We start from the raw sequence: 16,914 nt of genomic DNA on the forward strand, positions 1-16,914 counted from the left end.
AGTCCTGAAAAATGTTCTTTCTACTCCTCCTATTCTGATATGCTGAGCAGACCATGATAGGTGTAAGAGATTATTCTAGGCAGAAGAAAGATATTTAGAAGCCAAAACTGAGTGTAGCTCACAGCAGAACATAAAATGCAACAGACACACACTCATCTGGATTTCTGTTCCTTCAGTATGATGCAGTCCAACCTGGTGTGACTCTCCGATGCTGTGCAGATAACACTCAGCTGCACAATGAATCTCTTTATTTAACTTGTTCCATTCTTCTAAGGACAACTCAAATTTCCTGCTCTGCTCTTTCATGCTTCTTTCTCCTCCATGACCTCCTATAAGCCCTTCTCTTTCCTCGCTTCCTACCATTTCATACCTATTTTCTCTTAAACAAAATAATGACAAGAGGAGATGAATAAATCTTTGTTTTAATCTGTTGCCTACATTTTTTTTAATATTAAGCACAAAGTTGCATATGCACATCAAATAAATGGCTGTCTGGCTGTTGCTGCTTTCCATACTTCATGGTAACTTTTAGTTCTTCATAAGATGCATAGTTTCCAGATTACTTTTGTCAGTCTGTCCTTTGTTCAAGTGGTTTACAATGAGGCAACAGCATCAGCCAACTTTGGGGGAGGGAAAGATTCCTTCTTGCTAAAGATTTTCTTTTAAAGTCCAAATTTTTTGAGTTGATAGCAAGTGAAGTCTTGACATCCTTGAAGTTCTCTCTGTTGTAAATGATCCTTCTAAAAACTGTCAGTCCTAGTCCCCTTCTTTATTACAAATGTCTCTTTGGATCCTCTTTTTGTAGCCACAATTTTTGTAAAGTGTAAATACTTTGTGACAGAAATGAAAATATAATTTAATTAAGGCCCTTTGAAACTGTACTAAAACAAGTTTAAAAGTGGCTGTTGTGAGGTCAGTCTGACATACTGAAGGGTGGATGTGTAATTCTTACCCAAAGAATTGTACTAGACCCAAATAGTACTACAAAGTCACATTTTTCAAAAGCACCCAAGTCCCATTGAATCGTTCACCTTGTTTTAAGATGCATCTAGATATGGATGGCAAAGTATTATTAATAAGTACTTTTGTGATGGAGTTATCTTCCTGGTCCTTGACTTACTATGTTCAAGAAGCTGTCGCAATAATTCTGTTCCAGTAGAAATGATGGTTTCACTTTATTTCTGCAAGTACCTTTGTTAAGAAAGATAGTGAATCATTTGTTAGATGTGGGGGCCAAAATGGTTGGTCTTCATTCACTACAGGAGATAGGGGCCAACCATGATTACTACAAGATCTTGGGATCCTGAAATCTCTTATGTTGTGGCTAGTAAAGGAAATACACTTGATTACTTTAATCTGTCCTCCTCCCCCCACTCCCCCAGCAGGAATCACATTATTTGTGCATCCAGTTGCCAGCAGTCCTATGGAGCTCAACCACTTGTACCAAAATATTAAATGATCAAAGGATAACAACTTTTGTTTTGTTTGTTTAGTACACTCAGAGGAAGCACTGTTTTTGCTGGCAACATGTTACTACCGCTCAGGAAAGGCATATAAAGCATACAGGCTCCTAAAGGGACATAGCTGTACCACCCCACAATGTAAATATCTGCTGGCAAAGTGTTGTGTCGACCTCAGCAAGTAAGTCATCAGTTTATATTGTATTGCAGTATTTTGGTAGTTTTTTAGGAAACTGTGTTACATAAACTGGCAATTCACTGGTCTTTTAGCTCTCAGGATTATCACAAGTGGAATTCATTTTGCTTTCAGATTTGGACCTAAAGAACAATAGCCCATATTGCAGAAACCGCTAAAAGGTATTGAGTTCTTTACAAAGGAGTTGTGAAACTGTAAAAAGTTACTTATGAAGCTAGTTAGGGACTGTGCTCTTCAGTGCGTCCACCTCAGTTTGTTGTAGCTCATTTCTTAAACTGCTGCTAAAGTGAATCTAGAATTTAAAAAAAACCCAATCCTTAAAACAGTAAATCTGTCACCGTTCACCAAATTGGTGCAGATGGAAGAAGATAGACCCTTGAGTTCACCCAAGCCTTATGCACCACTTAAGTCTTCAAAATAGACATTAAGTGGTGTATTGGCCTTGAGCGGGCTCTCTACAGATGAATATAGTCCATTTAGAGTTAATTTTTATAATAAGATGAGTCTAGAGACTGGTAAGGCTACAGACTTTAATGGGGAGAAAGTAAATGCCTTTTATGTCCCCTTAGCCATTCACATCTAGGCAGGCCTCTCAAACTACTGAGGGATCCACCATATATGTGGGACACAACACATGACAAAGACCCAACGTGGGAGTGGCAGAGAAGAGATAATGTTCGTGAAGGAAACTTAAAATGCTGTGGGATTCCTTCCTTTTAGAGTAAGCAACTGTATAACCTCAGACTCACAACTTTGCATTTCTGATTAAATTTTCAACAATAAAAATAAGAGGACACCAAATATGCGTGGAACACAGGGAACTTTGACTGAAATAAGGGACCTCCCTCAAAATGAAGGGTAGTCAAAGTATGCTTCTAGTTGTTGTTTCAGATCTGGTCCAGATCAATGATGATCCATATTTATCTGTTTGCTGTTCCAGTGGAATGAGTTTTATTGTTGCAATCAAGATATTTCCTCTCCACATCACAAAATCATCATTGCAACTGGCACCCTGGATGGTAGTTTCAGCAAAGTGGCTACCAATCAAGTAGATTCTTACTTATTGTCTATTCCCCTAGTTATCTTCTGCCTGCTCTGTGAGCAGTGTCTCTTGGACTGAAAGTTTTTCACATTTGAATTGGATTCCTCTTAAGACTAAAAAGTCAACTGTGAAGGGGAATGAGAATCCCTACAATAATGTGAAGAAAGCTGCTATGTCCTGCTTTAGGGTAGCATAGCAATCTGGGTTGGTAGCAGGCAGGTCTGTTTTTTTGAAAAACAGCTTGTTGGAGGCTGTGACAGAAAATTAGAGCATATTACAAGGGTACAATATTAACATAGATTTTAGAGGGAGCTGTCCTCTGGAAGGTATGCCTCTGTAGGAAACTGGACTTGTGCTTAAACTTCATGTTTTTAACTTTTTGTTTTTTTTATATGTCCTATCGTGTAATGTGACTCCTAAAATATTGACCAAGCAATATGGCTGTTTAAATATTAGACTTTCATCCCTTCCCAAAAGAAAGCCAGACTTAATAGATGCAGCTTGTACTAGATCCTGCAGACCAAAGGAAAGAGTGACTTCCAGAATTGAGGGCCCTCCATAAAAATGCTCTGCCTTCTGTGCCCTCCCTGAGCTTGACCCTGGGGACTGGACAGACAGCAAGAGTATTTCAGCTGAACATAGTTACCACAATGGGTCCTAGGAAATAAGGCGGTCTTGGACAGAACAAATCCTAGAGGCTGTTTTTATGGATGCATAGAAAATTCTCTACTGCTGCTAAATAACAGGCTATAAAGCACAATCTTATCTTCTGTTGTAGTGCAATCAGTAGGCTGAACTTGATACATTTGTTTCCTGGGTTCTATCATGCTATATGTTTTTCGAGGGACAAAGCTCATCTCTTGGGATCCCACCCACATTGTGTAACCAAGCTGCATGAAAGATGTTTTGTGGAGGGACCTGGGGAAAACTCTTGCCCATCAGCAATGGGCAAGTAAGTATGGGGGGGGGATCGATGATAATTGCATTTTTTTTATTTAAAACTTACACTTTGTTTGGTATAGTGCCACTTAAACACTTCTTGATGCGATACCTGCTGTAGTAAAGTGGAGCATCTGATTGCCTAATGTTCTTTTAAAATAGAAATCAGTTTAATGCCCTTCTTGGAAGGGACCAGCGTAAGCTGATTTGCTCTGTTTCTCCCCTGCTAGTCACAGCTGTATAAAGTTATATTCCGGTATAGCTTATTCCCATAAAGGAAGCTGAATAAGTATCTTAATAACGCAACTGCCTTCGCACTATGGGGATTGTATTACTTAAACTGTACTGGTTTAGGTAAAGCAGTACAATCTTTGGTGTGCAGACCAGCTCAAAGGGATATTGTCAAGTCTGACCAGCCCCCTCTCAACCTGACGTGCAAAAAAAAAGTCATATCCCTTCCTTCCAATAAAATATTAGCATTGCAGTGATGTTAAAACCCCTGTTTTTGACTGCACAAACCAATCCATGGTAGATTGTACTGTTGCGTGTATGTGCAGTACACTATGCCAGGCCTTTGACACCCCTCCCTTCCCCCCCGTGTCAGTTCTGTCCTTGTAAGTAAGCAAGGCACCAAAATTCCAAGTCCATTGGACAGCCCCATGTTAAATCACAAGAATGGAGCTGCCAGAGACCATACAAGGTACACTGTAGCTGGGAGACCAAGCCAAATCCAGTTGTTTTCCTTGGCACCCCTTTAAAGGTGCCTGACTTTCAGAGGTTTCAGAGTAGCAGCCGTGTTAGTCTGTATTTGCAAAAAAGAAAAAGGAGTACTTGTGGCATCTTAGAGACTAACAAATTTATCTGAGCTTAAGCTTTCGTGAGCTACAGCTCACTTCATTGGATGCATCCGATGAAGTGAGCTGTAGCTCACGAAAGCTTATGCTCAGATAAATTTGTTAGTCTCTAAGATGCCACAAGTACTCCTTTTTCTTTTTTGACTTTCAGAGGGTAAGCGTTCTGCACTTAAACTGTTGCTGTCTCTATAAGGCAGAGGGTGCAATACTCTACATTTTGAGACTTTTGTTGTAAGGGAGGAGAGTGCCCAATTTGGAACTCATTAGTATTGACAACATATCTTGTTTTTGTTTACAGCAGGATAGAAATATTGGACTACTACCAATGTTGTGAGCCTTATAACCCCTTGACACCTCTTTTTTTTGTTTTGTTTTTTTTAATAAGGCTGGCAGAAGGGGAGCAGATTTTATCTGGTGGAGTGTTAAATAAACAGAAAAGCCATGATGATGTTGTAACAGAGTTTGGTGACTCAGCATGCTTCACCCTCTCATTACTGGGACATGTATACTGGTAAGGTTTCTTTTTTATGATGATGGTTATTGAGTAATGGATTTTGATTTGGCTGAGGCAGTTCTTAGTCATGAAAATATTTCTGACACAGCCCCACAGGTCACAACTGCTCTCCAGTTAAATATCTCCAACAATCCTGCAATCTGATCCACATGGCAGATACCTCTCAAGCCCCTTTGTGACAGCAAGTGTCCTAAGTGTTCTCTCAGAGTGCAGATTGCAAGATCAAGGCCCAAATGATGCTAATCTATGGAGGAAGTCTGATGCCTTCCTCACGTGTCTTGCCAGTTGCATGAAAATACACATTAGCATTTCCTGGAAGGCGTGTGGGTTTATTTTTATTTTGTTTTGGATTTTTTATGGGTGGTGAAATTGGCAATCCAGGAACCTGGTTTTGAGTTTTTTTTGGTGTTCATTCTCCCCAAAATATGTGTCCGATTGGTTGGAGAAATATTAGCCTTCTGTGGAGAGAGTTTTTGGGCAGCCACCTGTTGATCAATATATCACTACTGCCCACCCTCCACAAGTACTTCTGTATTGAATTGCTGTCTTCTCTGGAGGCTCTCTTCCAAATCTTTCATCCAATTAACTTTTTAATTATTTTTTTCAGGAGAACTATGCATATTAAATTTGATTATACAATAATGCTTCGCTCTCCTGTAGTGTGCTTCATCCATAGACACAAAGGATTCCAATAAATTTATTAAAATAAAAGAAATAGTAAAACCAAAAATCCCAAACCTTTGTACTTAGCAAGTCTTTACACAGTAGAAAGTCATTACAAACGTTAACTGGATACTTGTTTCACAGAGGGCCATAAAACTACTGGCTACTTCACAGGTGCATTGGGAGGGTTAGTATTTGTAAAATGTTTTGAGGGCCTCTGATGAAAGGCATTAAAGAAGGGTAAAATATTCTAAACATAGTGTGACAGGTTGCCCTCCTTCAAGATGCCACCTGATGTACTGAGATACCAGTGAGCCCACCTGGGCCCTCTTTAACCTGTCTTGTTGACCCAGGCTCTTAAGCCTCCTCTAGCACACAGTCAAGCAGGGCCACACCCAGCTGCAGAAAGACACAGACACTGAGGGTATGTCTACACTATGAAATTAGGTCAAATTTATAGAAGTCGGTTTTGTATAAAGTGTTTTTATACAGTCAAGTGTGTGTCCCCACACAAATGCTCTAAGTGCGTGTAGTCGGCAGACTGTGTCCACAGTACCGAGGCAACCGTCGACTTCCGGAGCTTTGCACTGTGGGTAGCTATCCCACAGTTCCCGCAGTCTCCACCGCCCATTTGAATTCTGGGTAGAAATCCCAGTGCCTGATGGGGCTAAAACATTGTCGCAGGTGGTTCTGGGTCCATATCGTCAGGCCCCCGTTCCCTCCCTCCCTCCCTAAAAGCAAGGGCAGACAATCGTTTTGCACCTTTTTTCTTGAGTTACCTGTGCAGATGCCATACCACGGCAAGCATGGAGCCCGCTCAGCTCACCATCACCGTATGTCTCCTGGGTGCTGGCAGATGCGGTACTACATTGCTACACAGCAGCAGTTTATTGCCTTTTGGCAGCAGACAGTGCAGTACGACTGGTAGCTGTCATCGACATAGTCCTGGGTGCTCTTTTAATTGGGCTCCTGGGCAAACATGGAAGTGACTCAGCCAGGTCATTTCCCTTGTTTCGTCTCATGGCGATTGAGACCTACCTGCAGTGCACTTTTAATCTTTTAATCTGCCGCTAGCAGAAGACGATGGCTAGTAGTCATACTGCACCCTCTTCTGCCGAGCACCCAGGAGGTGAGGATGGCTAGTGGTCGTACTGCACAGTCTGCTGCCAGCAAGATATATAAAGATAGATGAAGTGGCTCAAAACAAGAAATAGACCAGATTTGTTTTGTATTCATTTTCTCTTCCCTCCCTCCCTCTGTGAAATCAACGGCCTGCTAAACCCAGTTTTGAGTTCTATCCTTGAGGTGGCCATTCAGTTTCTCGCAAAGCCACCCACTTTGTTGATTTTAATTCCCTTTAAGCCATGTCGTCAGTCGCCCCTCCCTCCATCAGGGCAAGAGCAGACAATCGTTCCGTGCCTTTTTTCTGTGCAGACACCATACCACGGCAAGCATGAAGCCTGCTCAGATCACTTTGGCAATTAGGAGCACATTAAACACCACACACATTATTCAGCAGTATATGCAGCACCAGAACCTGGCAAAGCGAAACCGGGCGAGTAGGCGACATCAGCGCGGTTACGAGAGTGATGAGGACATGAACACAGATTTCTCTCAAAGCACGTGCCCTGCCAATGTGGGCATCATGGTGCTAATGGGGCAGGCTCATGTGGTGGAACACCGATTCTGGGCCCGGGAAACAAGTACAGACTGATGGGACTGCATAATGTTGCAGGTCTGGGACAATTCCCAGTGGCTGTGAAACTTTCGCACGCGTAAAGGCACTTTCATGGAACTTTGTGACTTGCTTTCTCCTGCCCTGAGGCACAAGAATACCAAGATGAGAGCAGCCCTCACAGTTTAGAAGCGAGTGGCAATAGCCCTGTGGAAGCTTGCAATGCCAGACAGCTACCGGTCAGTCGGGAATCAATTTGGAGTGGGCAAATCTACTGTGGGGTTGCTGTGATGCAAGTAGCCAATGCAATCAAAGATCTGCTGACATCAAGGGTAGTGACCCTGGGAAATGTGCAGGTCATAGTGGATGGCTTTGCTGCAATGGGATTCCCTAACTGTGGTGGGGCCATAGACGGAACCCATATCCCTATCTTGGCACCGGAGCACCAAGCCAGCGAGTACATAAACCGCAAGGGGCACTTTTCAATAGTGCTGCAAGCATTGGTGGATCACAAGGGACATTTCACCAACGTCAATGTGGGATGGCCGGGAAAGGTACATGACACTCGCATCTTCAGGAACTCTGGTCTGTTTCAAAAGCTGCAGCAAGGGACTTTCTTCCCAGACCAGAAAATAACCGTTGGGGATGTTGAAATGCCTATAGTTATCCTTGGGGACCCAGCCTATTCCTTAATGCCTGGCTCATGAAGCCATACATAGGCAGCCTGTAGAGTAGTCAGGAGCTGTTCAACTACAGGCTGAGCAAGTGCAGAATGTTGGTAGAATGTGCATTTGGACGTTTAAAAGCACGCTGGCGCAGTTTACTGACTCGGTTAGACCTCAGCAAAACCAATATTCCCACTGTTATTACTGCTTACTGTGCGCTCCACAATATCTGTGAGAGTAAGGGGGAGACTTTTATGGCGGGGTGGGAGATTGAGGCAAATCGCCTGGCTGCTGGTTATGCACAGCCAGACACCAGGGCGGTTAGAAGAGCACAGGAGGGTGCGGTGCGCATCAGAGAAGCTTTGAAAATCAGTGTCATGACTGGCCAGGCTATGGTGTGAAAGTTCTGTTTGTTTCTCCTTGATGAAACCCCCCGCCCCTTGGTTCATTCTACTTCCCTGTAAGCTAACCACCCTCCCCACCTCTCTTCGATCACCGCTTGCAGAGGCAATAAGGTCGTCGTTGCTTCACATTCATGCATTCTTTATTAATTCATCACACAAATAGGGGGATAATTACCAAGGTAGCCCAGGAGGGGTGGTGGAGGAGGGAAGGACAAGGCCACACAGCACTTGAAAAGTTTAAAACTTATTGAATGCCAGCCTTCTGTTACTTGAGCAATCCTCTGGGGTAGAGCGGCGGGGTGGCCGGAGGGCCCCCCATCGCGTTCTTGGGCGTCTGGGTGAGGAGGCTATGGAACTTCTGGAGGAGGGCAGTTGGTTACACGGGCTGTAGCGGCAGGCTGTGCTCCTGCTGCCTTTCCTGCAGCTCAACCATACGCTGGAGCATATTAGTTTGATCCTCCAGCAGCCTCAGCATTGGATCCTGCCTCCTTTCATCACGCTGCCGCCACCTTTCAGCTTCAGCCCTCTCTTCAGCCCGCCACCTCTCCTCCCGGTCATTTTGTGCTTTCCTGCACTCTGACATTGTCTGCCTCCATTCATTCATCTGTGCTCTGTCAGTGTGGGAGGACAGCATGAGCTCAGAGAACATTTCATCGTGAGTGTGTTTTTTTTCGCCTTCTAATCTTCGCTAGCCTCTGGGAAGGAGAAGATCCTGTGATCCTTGAAACACATGCAGCTGGTGGAGGAAAAAAAAAAGACAGTGGTATTTGAAGAGACACATTTTATAGAACAATGGGTACACTCTTTCACAGTAAACCTTGCTGTTAACATTACATACATAGCACATGTGCTTTCGTTACAAGGTCACATTTTGCCTCCCCCCACCGCGTGGCTAACAGCGGGGAACATTTCTGTTCAGCCATAGGCAAACAGCCCAGCAGGAACGGGCACCTCTGAATGTCCCATTAAGAAAAGCGCCCTATTTCAACCAGGTGACCATGAATGATATCACTCTCCTAAGGATAATACAGAGAGATAAAGAACAGATGTTGTTTGAATGCCAGCAAACATACATTGCAATGCTTTGTTCTACAATGGTTCCCGAGTACGTGCTACTGGCCTGGAGTGGTAAAGTGTGCCACCATGGTGGATGGAATAAGGCTGCCCTCCCCAGAAAGCTTTTGCAAAGGCTTTGGGAGTATATCCAGGAGAGCCACGAATGCCAGGGCAAATTAATCATTAAACATGCTGGCTTTTAAACCTTGTATAGTATTTTAAAAGGTACACTCATCAGAGGTCCCTTCTCCGCCTGGTGGGTCAGGGAGGCAGCCTTGGGTGGGTTCGGGGGATACTGGCTCCAGGTCCAGGGTGAGAAACAGTTCCTGACTGTCAGGAAAACTGGTTTCTCCGCTTGTTTGCTGTGAGCTATCTACAACCTCATCATCGTTGTCTTCCTTGTCCCCAAAGCCTGCTTCCGTGTTGCCTCCATCAAAGGAGTCAAACAACACGGCTGAGGTAGTGGTGGCTGAACCCCCTAAAATGGCATGCAGCTCATCATAGAAGCGGCATGTTTGGGGCTCTGACCCGGAGCGGCCGTTCGCCTCTCTGGTTTTCTGCTAGGCTTGCCTCAGCTCCTTAAGTTTCACGCTGCACTGCTTCGGGTCCCTGTTATGGCCTCTGTCCTTCATGCCCTGGGAGATTTTCACAAATGTGTTGGCATTTCAAAAACCTAGTGTAGACCAGGGCTTAGATTAGGTCTGGGAAGACTCAGTTTTAAGGGACTTGCCCCAGCACTCGGGTGCCCACCTCCCTTGTAGTGCAGACCAAAAAATGTATTGTCTTGCGCTGTGTAGAAAAGTTTGTACAGCACAAGCTCAAAAAGTTTGCCTTCTCCCTCAATGAGAAGAGAGAGATGCACAACTTCTTCGCCCTCCGCCCAGTTAGAAATCGCACAAACTGGGTTTAATAATAAAGAAAACAAATGTATTAACTACAAAAGGCAGATTTTAAGTGATTATAAGGGATAGCAAACAAAACAAAGCAGATTACTGAGCAAATAAAACAAAACACGCAAACTAAGCTTGATTCACTAAAGAAATTGGGTACAAGTAGTAATTTCTCACCCTAAATATTGTTTCAGGCAGATTGCAAAGGTTCTTGAAAGCCAGCTGCGCTGGCCTGCAGCTTGAAACTTCAGGTATTATTACTCACAGGCTAGACATCCTTCCAGCCTGGGCTCAACTCTTCTTCCCCCCCAGTTCAGTTCTTCTTTCCAGTGTTTCCCAGTGTCTCCTCGGGTGGGGAGGCAGAGGAGAACCACAATGATGTCACTCCCCTGCCTTGTATAGCTTTTGTGTATGGTAGGAACCCTTTGTCTTCCAGTGGAAAAACACTGGCATTCCAAGGTGGGGTCCAGTGCCAGGTGACTCAGTCACATGTGTCTGCAGGGTCATAGCAGCCATTACTCCAGGCTGTTTGGAGCATCCACAGGAAGACTAAGCTCTTTCACAGTCCATTGTCTCTGCTGATGGGCCATCAGCCCTGTGTGACTTTTTCATTGTTGTACCTTAAGGGCTAGTTGTGGGTGTCACCCAAAGTAGCATATTTGAAATACAGATATATGATCAATATTCCTAGCTTCAGATACAAAAATGATACATGCATACAAATTGAATAAACACATTCTGTAGATCACAACCTTTTCAATGATACCTTACATGACCCCTCTTGCATAAAACATATCTTAGTTGTGCCATATTCATATCCTAATAATATTTCTATGAAGACTATGGGGTGCAACGTCACACATAGTACAGATGTTTAAAAACAAAAATATCTTTGTAAAATGCATTAGGCATATTTTGAATGCTCTTTGTTTTGGGGGGTGCAAGATCCTCTGCTACAATAGATTGGTAGCCCTACATACCAAATATTTTGTAATTTCTTAGCTTAATTACAGTTAATAGCATTGCTGCAGTGTGACTGAGCACACTTAAATGTTAATTTCAGGCTTTGTTAGTATTGAACAACTTCTCTTTTTGGTGTTTGCATTATTTGAAACTTAATATAACCTGGATTGTCAGCATGCTGCTTTCCCTAAGAGAACCAAAAAATCCAAATCCAAACCCCATATTCCTTTTAATAGTCAAGCACAGCATCAATAGTTACCAAGAAAAGAAACTTTTTATAGCCCCCCAAAAATTAAAAATTCTTATCCAGCACAAAGTTACATTGAACTGGACACCAATATGCTGAATACAAATAATCATTGCGCAACCTAAAATGGCTCAGAGGCTAGTAAACAGTCTATTTCTGTTTACCAGGTAGTGGAGAACACTCATTACAGCAAGATGCTGGTCTTCTACATGAGATCAAGTTGTACTTTCATCAATTTTTAAAGCCTGTGATGATTTTTTAGAGTTCATTACGAATTAAAATGACTAAACTGAAAACTTTCTCTAAATATTTCAGATGCAAAAATAATATTGAATTGCTTTTAAATTAACTGATTGTTTCTGTAGTCCGCAAAATGAGAATATAGCAGTAGCTCTAAAGAGGTTCTTGTTTCCTTCTCCCCTCACTTCTTTTTGAAAGTTATACTTAACATAAATGCTGTTTTAACTTTCCTTCAACTATTTGTTTTAATTCTCTTACAGCAAGACAGACCGGCTTGCCAAAGGATCCGAATGTTACCAAAAGAGCCTTAGTTTAAATCCTTTCCTCTGGTCCCCTTTTGAATCGCTATGTGAAATAGGTAGGTCTGCAGAACTCTTTCAATGTGAAGAGATGTGCTTTTCAAAAAAAATTGCCCTCTGGAGTTGGTATTTTCTCATGCAAATAATTGAAAAGCTTCTTAAAATTTCTTTGATAGTGCCACCGGAGCAATCCACATGTAAATATGTTGTAGGGCTGTTTTAATTTTGGAGCTGCTCCTCTCTTCCTGACTGTCTGGCTTTTGTGACTTCTGAAAATGAGCTTTTGTGGGGAGGCGGGGGAAGGGAGGAGAGAGAGAGAGAAAGGACCAAATATATCTTCTCTTGAAGAAGAATAATTGTTCCACGGTTCTACCTCTGATTGCCTCTTTTCTGTAATAAGAGCTCCACAGGACTTTAAAGAAGAAACTTGCCCACATCTAAAAGCATACACTTTTTTTTTAACCATTCTTTTTCATTCAGATTATTCCAAGACACATTTTTGGGTTAATCTCCAAGCTTTGTTGTGGATCTCTGATCATCTCAGATTTTTATCTTCTAAGAGAATTTTGTAGGGACCAGCTGCTAGATGAGTCTCTCCAATTCTCTTTGAGATAAATTAACAGTGTTGTGGCTGTAAGCCTTCCTACATTCTTGTCTGGGTCTCTAGGAACTTTGTGCCTAGGATAAAAACATAAGAATGGCCATACTGGGTCAGACCAATGGTCAGTCTAGCCCAGTATCCTGTCTTCCTACAGTGGCTATTGCGAAATGAGTCTGACAGATTGAACGGAACAGAGCAATTATCAAGTGATCCATCCATCCCCTGTCCTCCAATCCCGGTTTCTGGCAGTCAGAGACTTATGGACACCCAGAGCATTTGGTTGCATCCCTGACCATCTTGGCTAATAGTCATTGATGGTCCTATCTTCCATGAATTTATCTAATTCTGCAGGGGATTAAATGAAATGGAGGTGGTAGAGTTATGTCTGAAATCCAAAATAACTTGAGGTCTCTAGTGTAGTGCTTTAAAAACAAACACACAAAAACTTGCTCACTTTTCTTAAGGTACCTAGTGTCCCTTCTGTTTTGCTTTTACCCAAGCACCAAATATATTTAGTAATGAATAACACCGGTTAAATCTTTCTTCACTCTTACAGGTGAGAAGCCAGATCCTGACCAAACATTTAAATTAACATCTTTGCAGAACTTCAGCAGTTGCCTGCCCAACACTTGCACAACATTGGTGTCTAATCACAACATATCCCACAGACAGCCTGAGACTGTCCTTATGGAAACTCCACAAGACACAATTGTAAGTTTCACTCCAACCTCTGACCTTTGAAGCAGTTGCCCCAGTTTGAATGAATGACTTAAGAAATACTTGCAAGTGAATGTTATAAAAAACGTCTTCCATTTCAGGAATTGAACAGACTCAACCTGGAATCCTCCAATTCAAAATATTCCTCCTTGAACACAGATTCCTCTATGTCTTACATTGACTCAGCTGTAATTTCACCAGATGCTGTCCCTCTTGGATCAGGAACTGCCATATTGTCTAAACAGGCTCAAAATAAACCAAAAACTGGTCGGAGTTTACTGGGAGGACCAGCTGCTCTGAGCCCATTGACACCAAGGTATGACTAAGACTGGGAATTTAAAACCCTGCTTTGTGACCATTGCATTGCCACTGTTCCTTGTGTTTTTGGGCAGGAACCATGTCTTTCTCTATATATTGTATGGCACCAAGCATATTGACAGTACTCGGTAAATAATGCTGCTGGGGCAAAAGCCAAACCACTTACAAAAAGTAGCCATTCGTGTTTTAATAGTGGTGGTTTTTCATCCAAAAAATCAAACTTTTATAACAAACTTCAGTAACTAAGGGTATACCTACGCTACCTGCCAGATCAGCAGATAGTGATCGATCTATCGGGGATCGATTTATCGCATCTAGTGTAGATGCGATAAATCGATCCCCGATCGCTCTGCCGTCAACTCCTGTACTTCACTGTGGCGAGAGGTGAAAGCGGAGTCGACGGGGGAGCGGCGGCAGTCGACCCCACGCCGTGAGGTCGCGAGGTAAGTCGACCTAAGATGAGTCGACTTCAGCTACACTATTCTTGTAGCTGAAGTTGCGTATCTTAGGTCAATCCCCGCCCCTAGTGTAGACCAGGTCTAATTAAATAAGCCACCAGTATTTTGTGACTTTAGAAAAAGAGCATTTTGATTGTGTGAGTTGCTTAGTACAACTTCTGTGATAGAAAAATCACAAATAAAAGGATTGTGAATTTCTTTTGCTACTTTGAAACCAACAGTTAATAGTAAAAGCTGCATTAGGGATTTGTAATGCCTTTTGATTTGAAGGATGGTACCCCCCCTTATAGCTTCATATGTTCTGTCTCATGATCGTGACTCTGCCATTTTCTTCCTTTTAAAAAAACATTATTAAATAGTATTGCAGCAAAGCCTGTTGGCGCCCGCCAAGATCGGAACCCTCTTGTGCTAGCTACTGTATATGCATAAGAGAACTTCCTTGTCCCCAAAAGCTTGCAATTTAAATAGACAAGACAGAGAAAGGGTAGCAAAAAGGAAATAATCTTATCCCTAACCATAGATGGTAATGGAGGCATAGAGAGACTTGTACAAAGATTTGCATAGGAAGTTAGAGGCACAGCTGGAAATGGAACGCAGATCTTCTGACTCCCTGTGCCGCAACAAGGTCAAGCTTCCTCTGAAATGTTTTTAATAGAATACTGCTTTTCAAGGATGCCCTGGTTCTGACATCTCCATTTCATTCTTTTTTCAGTTTTGGAATTTTGCCACTAGAAACCCCTAGCCCTGGAGATGGATCATATTTACAAAACTACACTAATTCATCTTCTGTAATTGATGTGCCATCTACAGGAGCACCTTCAAAGAAGGTATCTTGCATTCAAGAATGTGTTTGCTGTTCTGTCTGAGCTTAAATACAAAGGAATGTAAAATTAAACTCCAGTGCAAGTATATAACCATTGTCGATTAGCTCAGTTGCTCTGATAAATTGGTTATTTTTTTCCCCTTGCAGACTTTTTTGCATTTGAAATTACACTTTCTCCCTCAGTCAACCAATTATAACATCCTTCTAATTCGTGGAAATGAAATTCGTGAGAATGAAAAATGTCTATATAAAAATGAGTATATTAAATTGCTTTTACTAAAATCACTTAAATTGTCAATATTTGGTGTGTTACCAAATACCTTTAAGGGCTGACGTTTTTCTTTAAGGGCTGACGTTTTTCTTTTTCTCAGTTACCAATTTGTGTCTTTCAGTTGATAACTAGAGCTGATCAGGAATTTTCCCACAAAACGTTTTTGACAGAAAATGCCAATTTATCTAAATCAAAACTCTTCACAGAAAAGGGTTGGTTTTGTTAGCTGAAAAAGTTAATCATAAAAATGGCCATACTGGGTCAGACCAGTGTCCGTCTAGCCCAGTATCCTGACAGTCTCTGACAGTGACCAGTGCCAGGTGCTTCAGAGGGAATGAACAGAACAGGACATTTATTGAGTGGTTTGCTACCTGTTATCGTGTCCCAGCTTCTGGCAATCAGAGATTTAGGGACACCCAGAGCATGGGATTGCATCCCTTACCATCTTGGCTAAAAGCAATTGATGGCCCTATTCTCCATGAGCTTATCTAATTCTTATTTTGACCCTGTTATAGTTTTGGCCTTCAACATCCCGTGGCAATGATTTCCACCAGTTGACTGTGCCTTGTTTGAAGTACTTCCTTATGTTTGTTTTTAAGCCCACTGCCTGTTAATTTCATTAGGTGAGCCCTGCTTCTTGTGTTATGTGAAGGGGTAAATAACATTTCCCTATTCACTTTCTCTGCACCATTCTGATTTTATAGACCTCTGTTATATTCCCCTTTAGTTCTCTCTCTCTCTAGGATGAACAGTCCCAGTCTTTTTGATCTCTCCTCATATGGAAGCTGTTCCATACCGCTCATCATTTTGTGTTGCCCTCCTCTGTACCTTTTCTTATTCTAATCTATCTTTTTTGAGATTGGGTAAGGCAGAATTTTTTGCAGTATTCAAGCTGCGGGCATGATGTGGGATGGTTTCAAAACTTTCAAAACAAATTCCGGTCTTCCAGTTCAAAATGACTTTTTTCTTCTTCTTCAAAATTTAAGCTAATTATAATACCAAATAATGATAAACATCAAAATGAAACACTTTGACCCTACCTGTAATTTTTTTCAGATTTTTGGCTCATGAAAATTTTTGAGATTTTGATTTTTCCCATCCTAAATCAGGATGCAAAATTTATGATATCATGAAATTTTTTGCAGAATCAGAAAACTATTTCCTGCCCAGATCTACTGATAATCCTTTTGTTTGGGGTTCCTATCTTTCTAATGGAGGGCAAACCATCATTAGAACACTCTACAGTGGGTTTGGACGAATTACTGGTGAACGTTGAGACCTTTTTTGTAATAATACAAAAATATTGTTAATGCTACAAAAAGGAATGTTAATAAACAAGATATAATTGTGTTTAATTAAACAAAACAGGACCACTATGTTTTTTTTTTGTTTTTTTGTTTTTTTTTTAAAGCAAATTGAACATGGCCTTTATATATTAACCAAATTGTAAAATATCAGCACTTTGCAAAGGACGGTTTGCGGTCACTATAGCTTGAGTGGCTATTTCATATCAAGGTTAAGGCTATTATTTATTGGTGCAAATGAGGGCTGAGATCCTAAAAGCTTGTCCCACGTGATCTTAATTTTTTTTACTTTGAGCCTTTTAAAAAATGTCAGTA

General features: G+C 41.9%; 1 protein-coding gene across 10 annotated transcripts in view; it reads left to right on the top strand.

Moving 5' to 3' along the window:
- The window catches only part of CDC27 (cell division cycle 27), a 60,384-nt gene that overhangs the window by 14,186 nt on the left and 29,284 nt on the right, over positions 1 to 16,914 (top strand). For 8 of the 10 annotated variants that reach the window (XM_038385342.2, XM_038385343.2, XM_038385340.2 and 5 more), the window contains exons 3-8: positions 1,494 to 1,641; positions 4,877 to 5,002; positions 12,069 to 12,166; positions 13,265 to 13,419; positions 13,527 to 13,741; positions 14,914 to 15,028. In XM_038385342.2, coding sequence (XP_038241270.1) covers positions 1,494 to 1,641; positions 4,877 to 5,002; positions 12,069 to 12,166; positions 13,265 to 13,419; positions 13,527 to 13,741; positions 14,914 to 15,028 — 857 coding nt within the window. Of the gene's footprint in view, positions 1 to 1,493; positions 1,642 to 1,770; positions 1,818 to 4,876; positions 5,003 to 12,068; positions 12,167 to 13,264; positions 13,420 to 13,526; positions 13,742 to 14,913; positions 15,029 to 16,914 lie in introns of those variants that run through there. The other 2 variants (XM_043503337.1, XM_043503338.1) reach the window with 2 other exon arrangements.

Source organism: Dermochelys coriacea, chromosome 27, assembly GCF_009764565.3.
Source record: "Dermochelys coriacea isolate rDerCor1 chromosome 27, rDerCor1.pri.v4, whole genome shotgun sequence".
Classification (NCBI taxonomy): Eukaryota; Metazoa; Chordata; order Testudines; family Dermochelyidae; genus Dermochelys; species Dermochelys coriacea.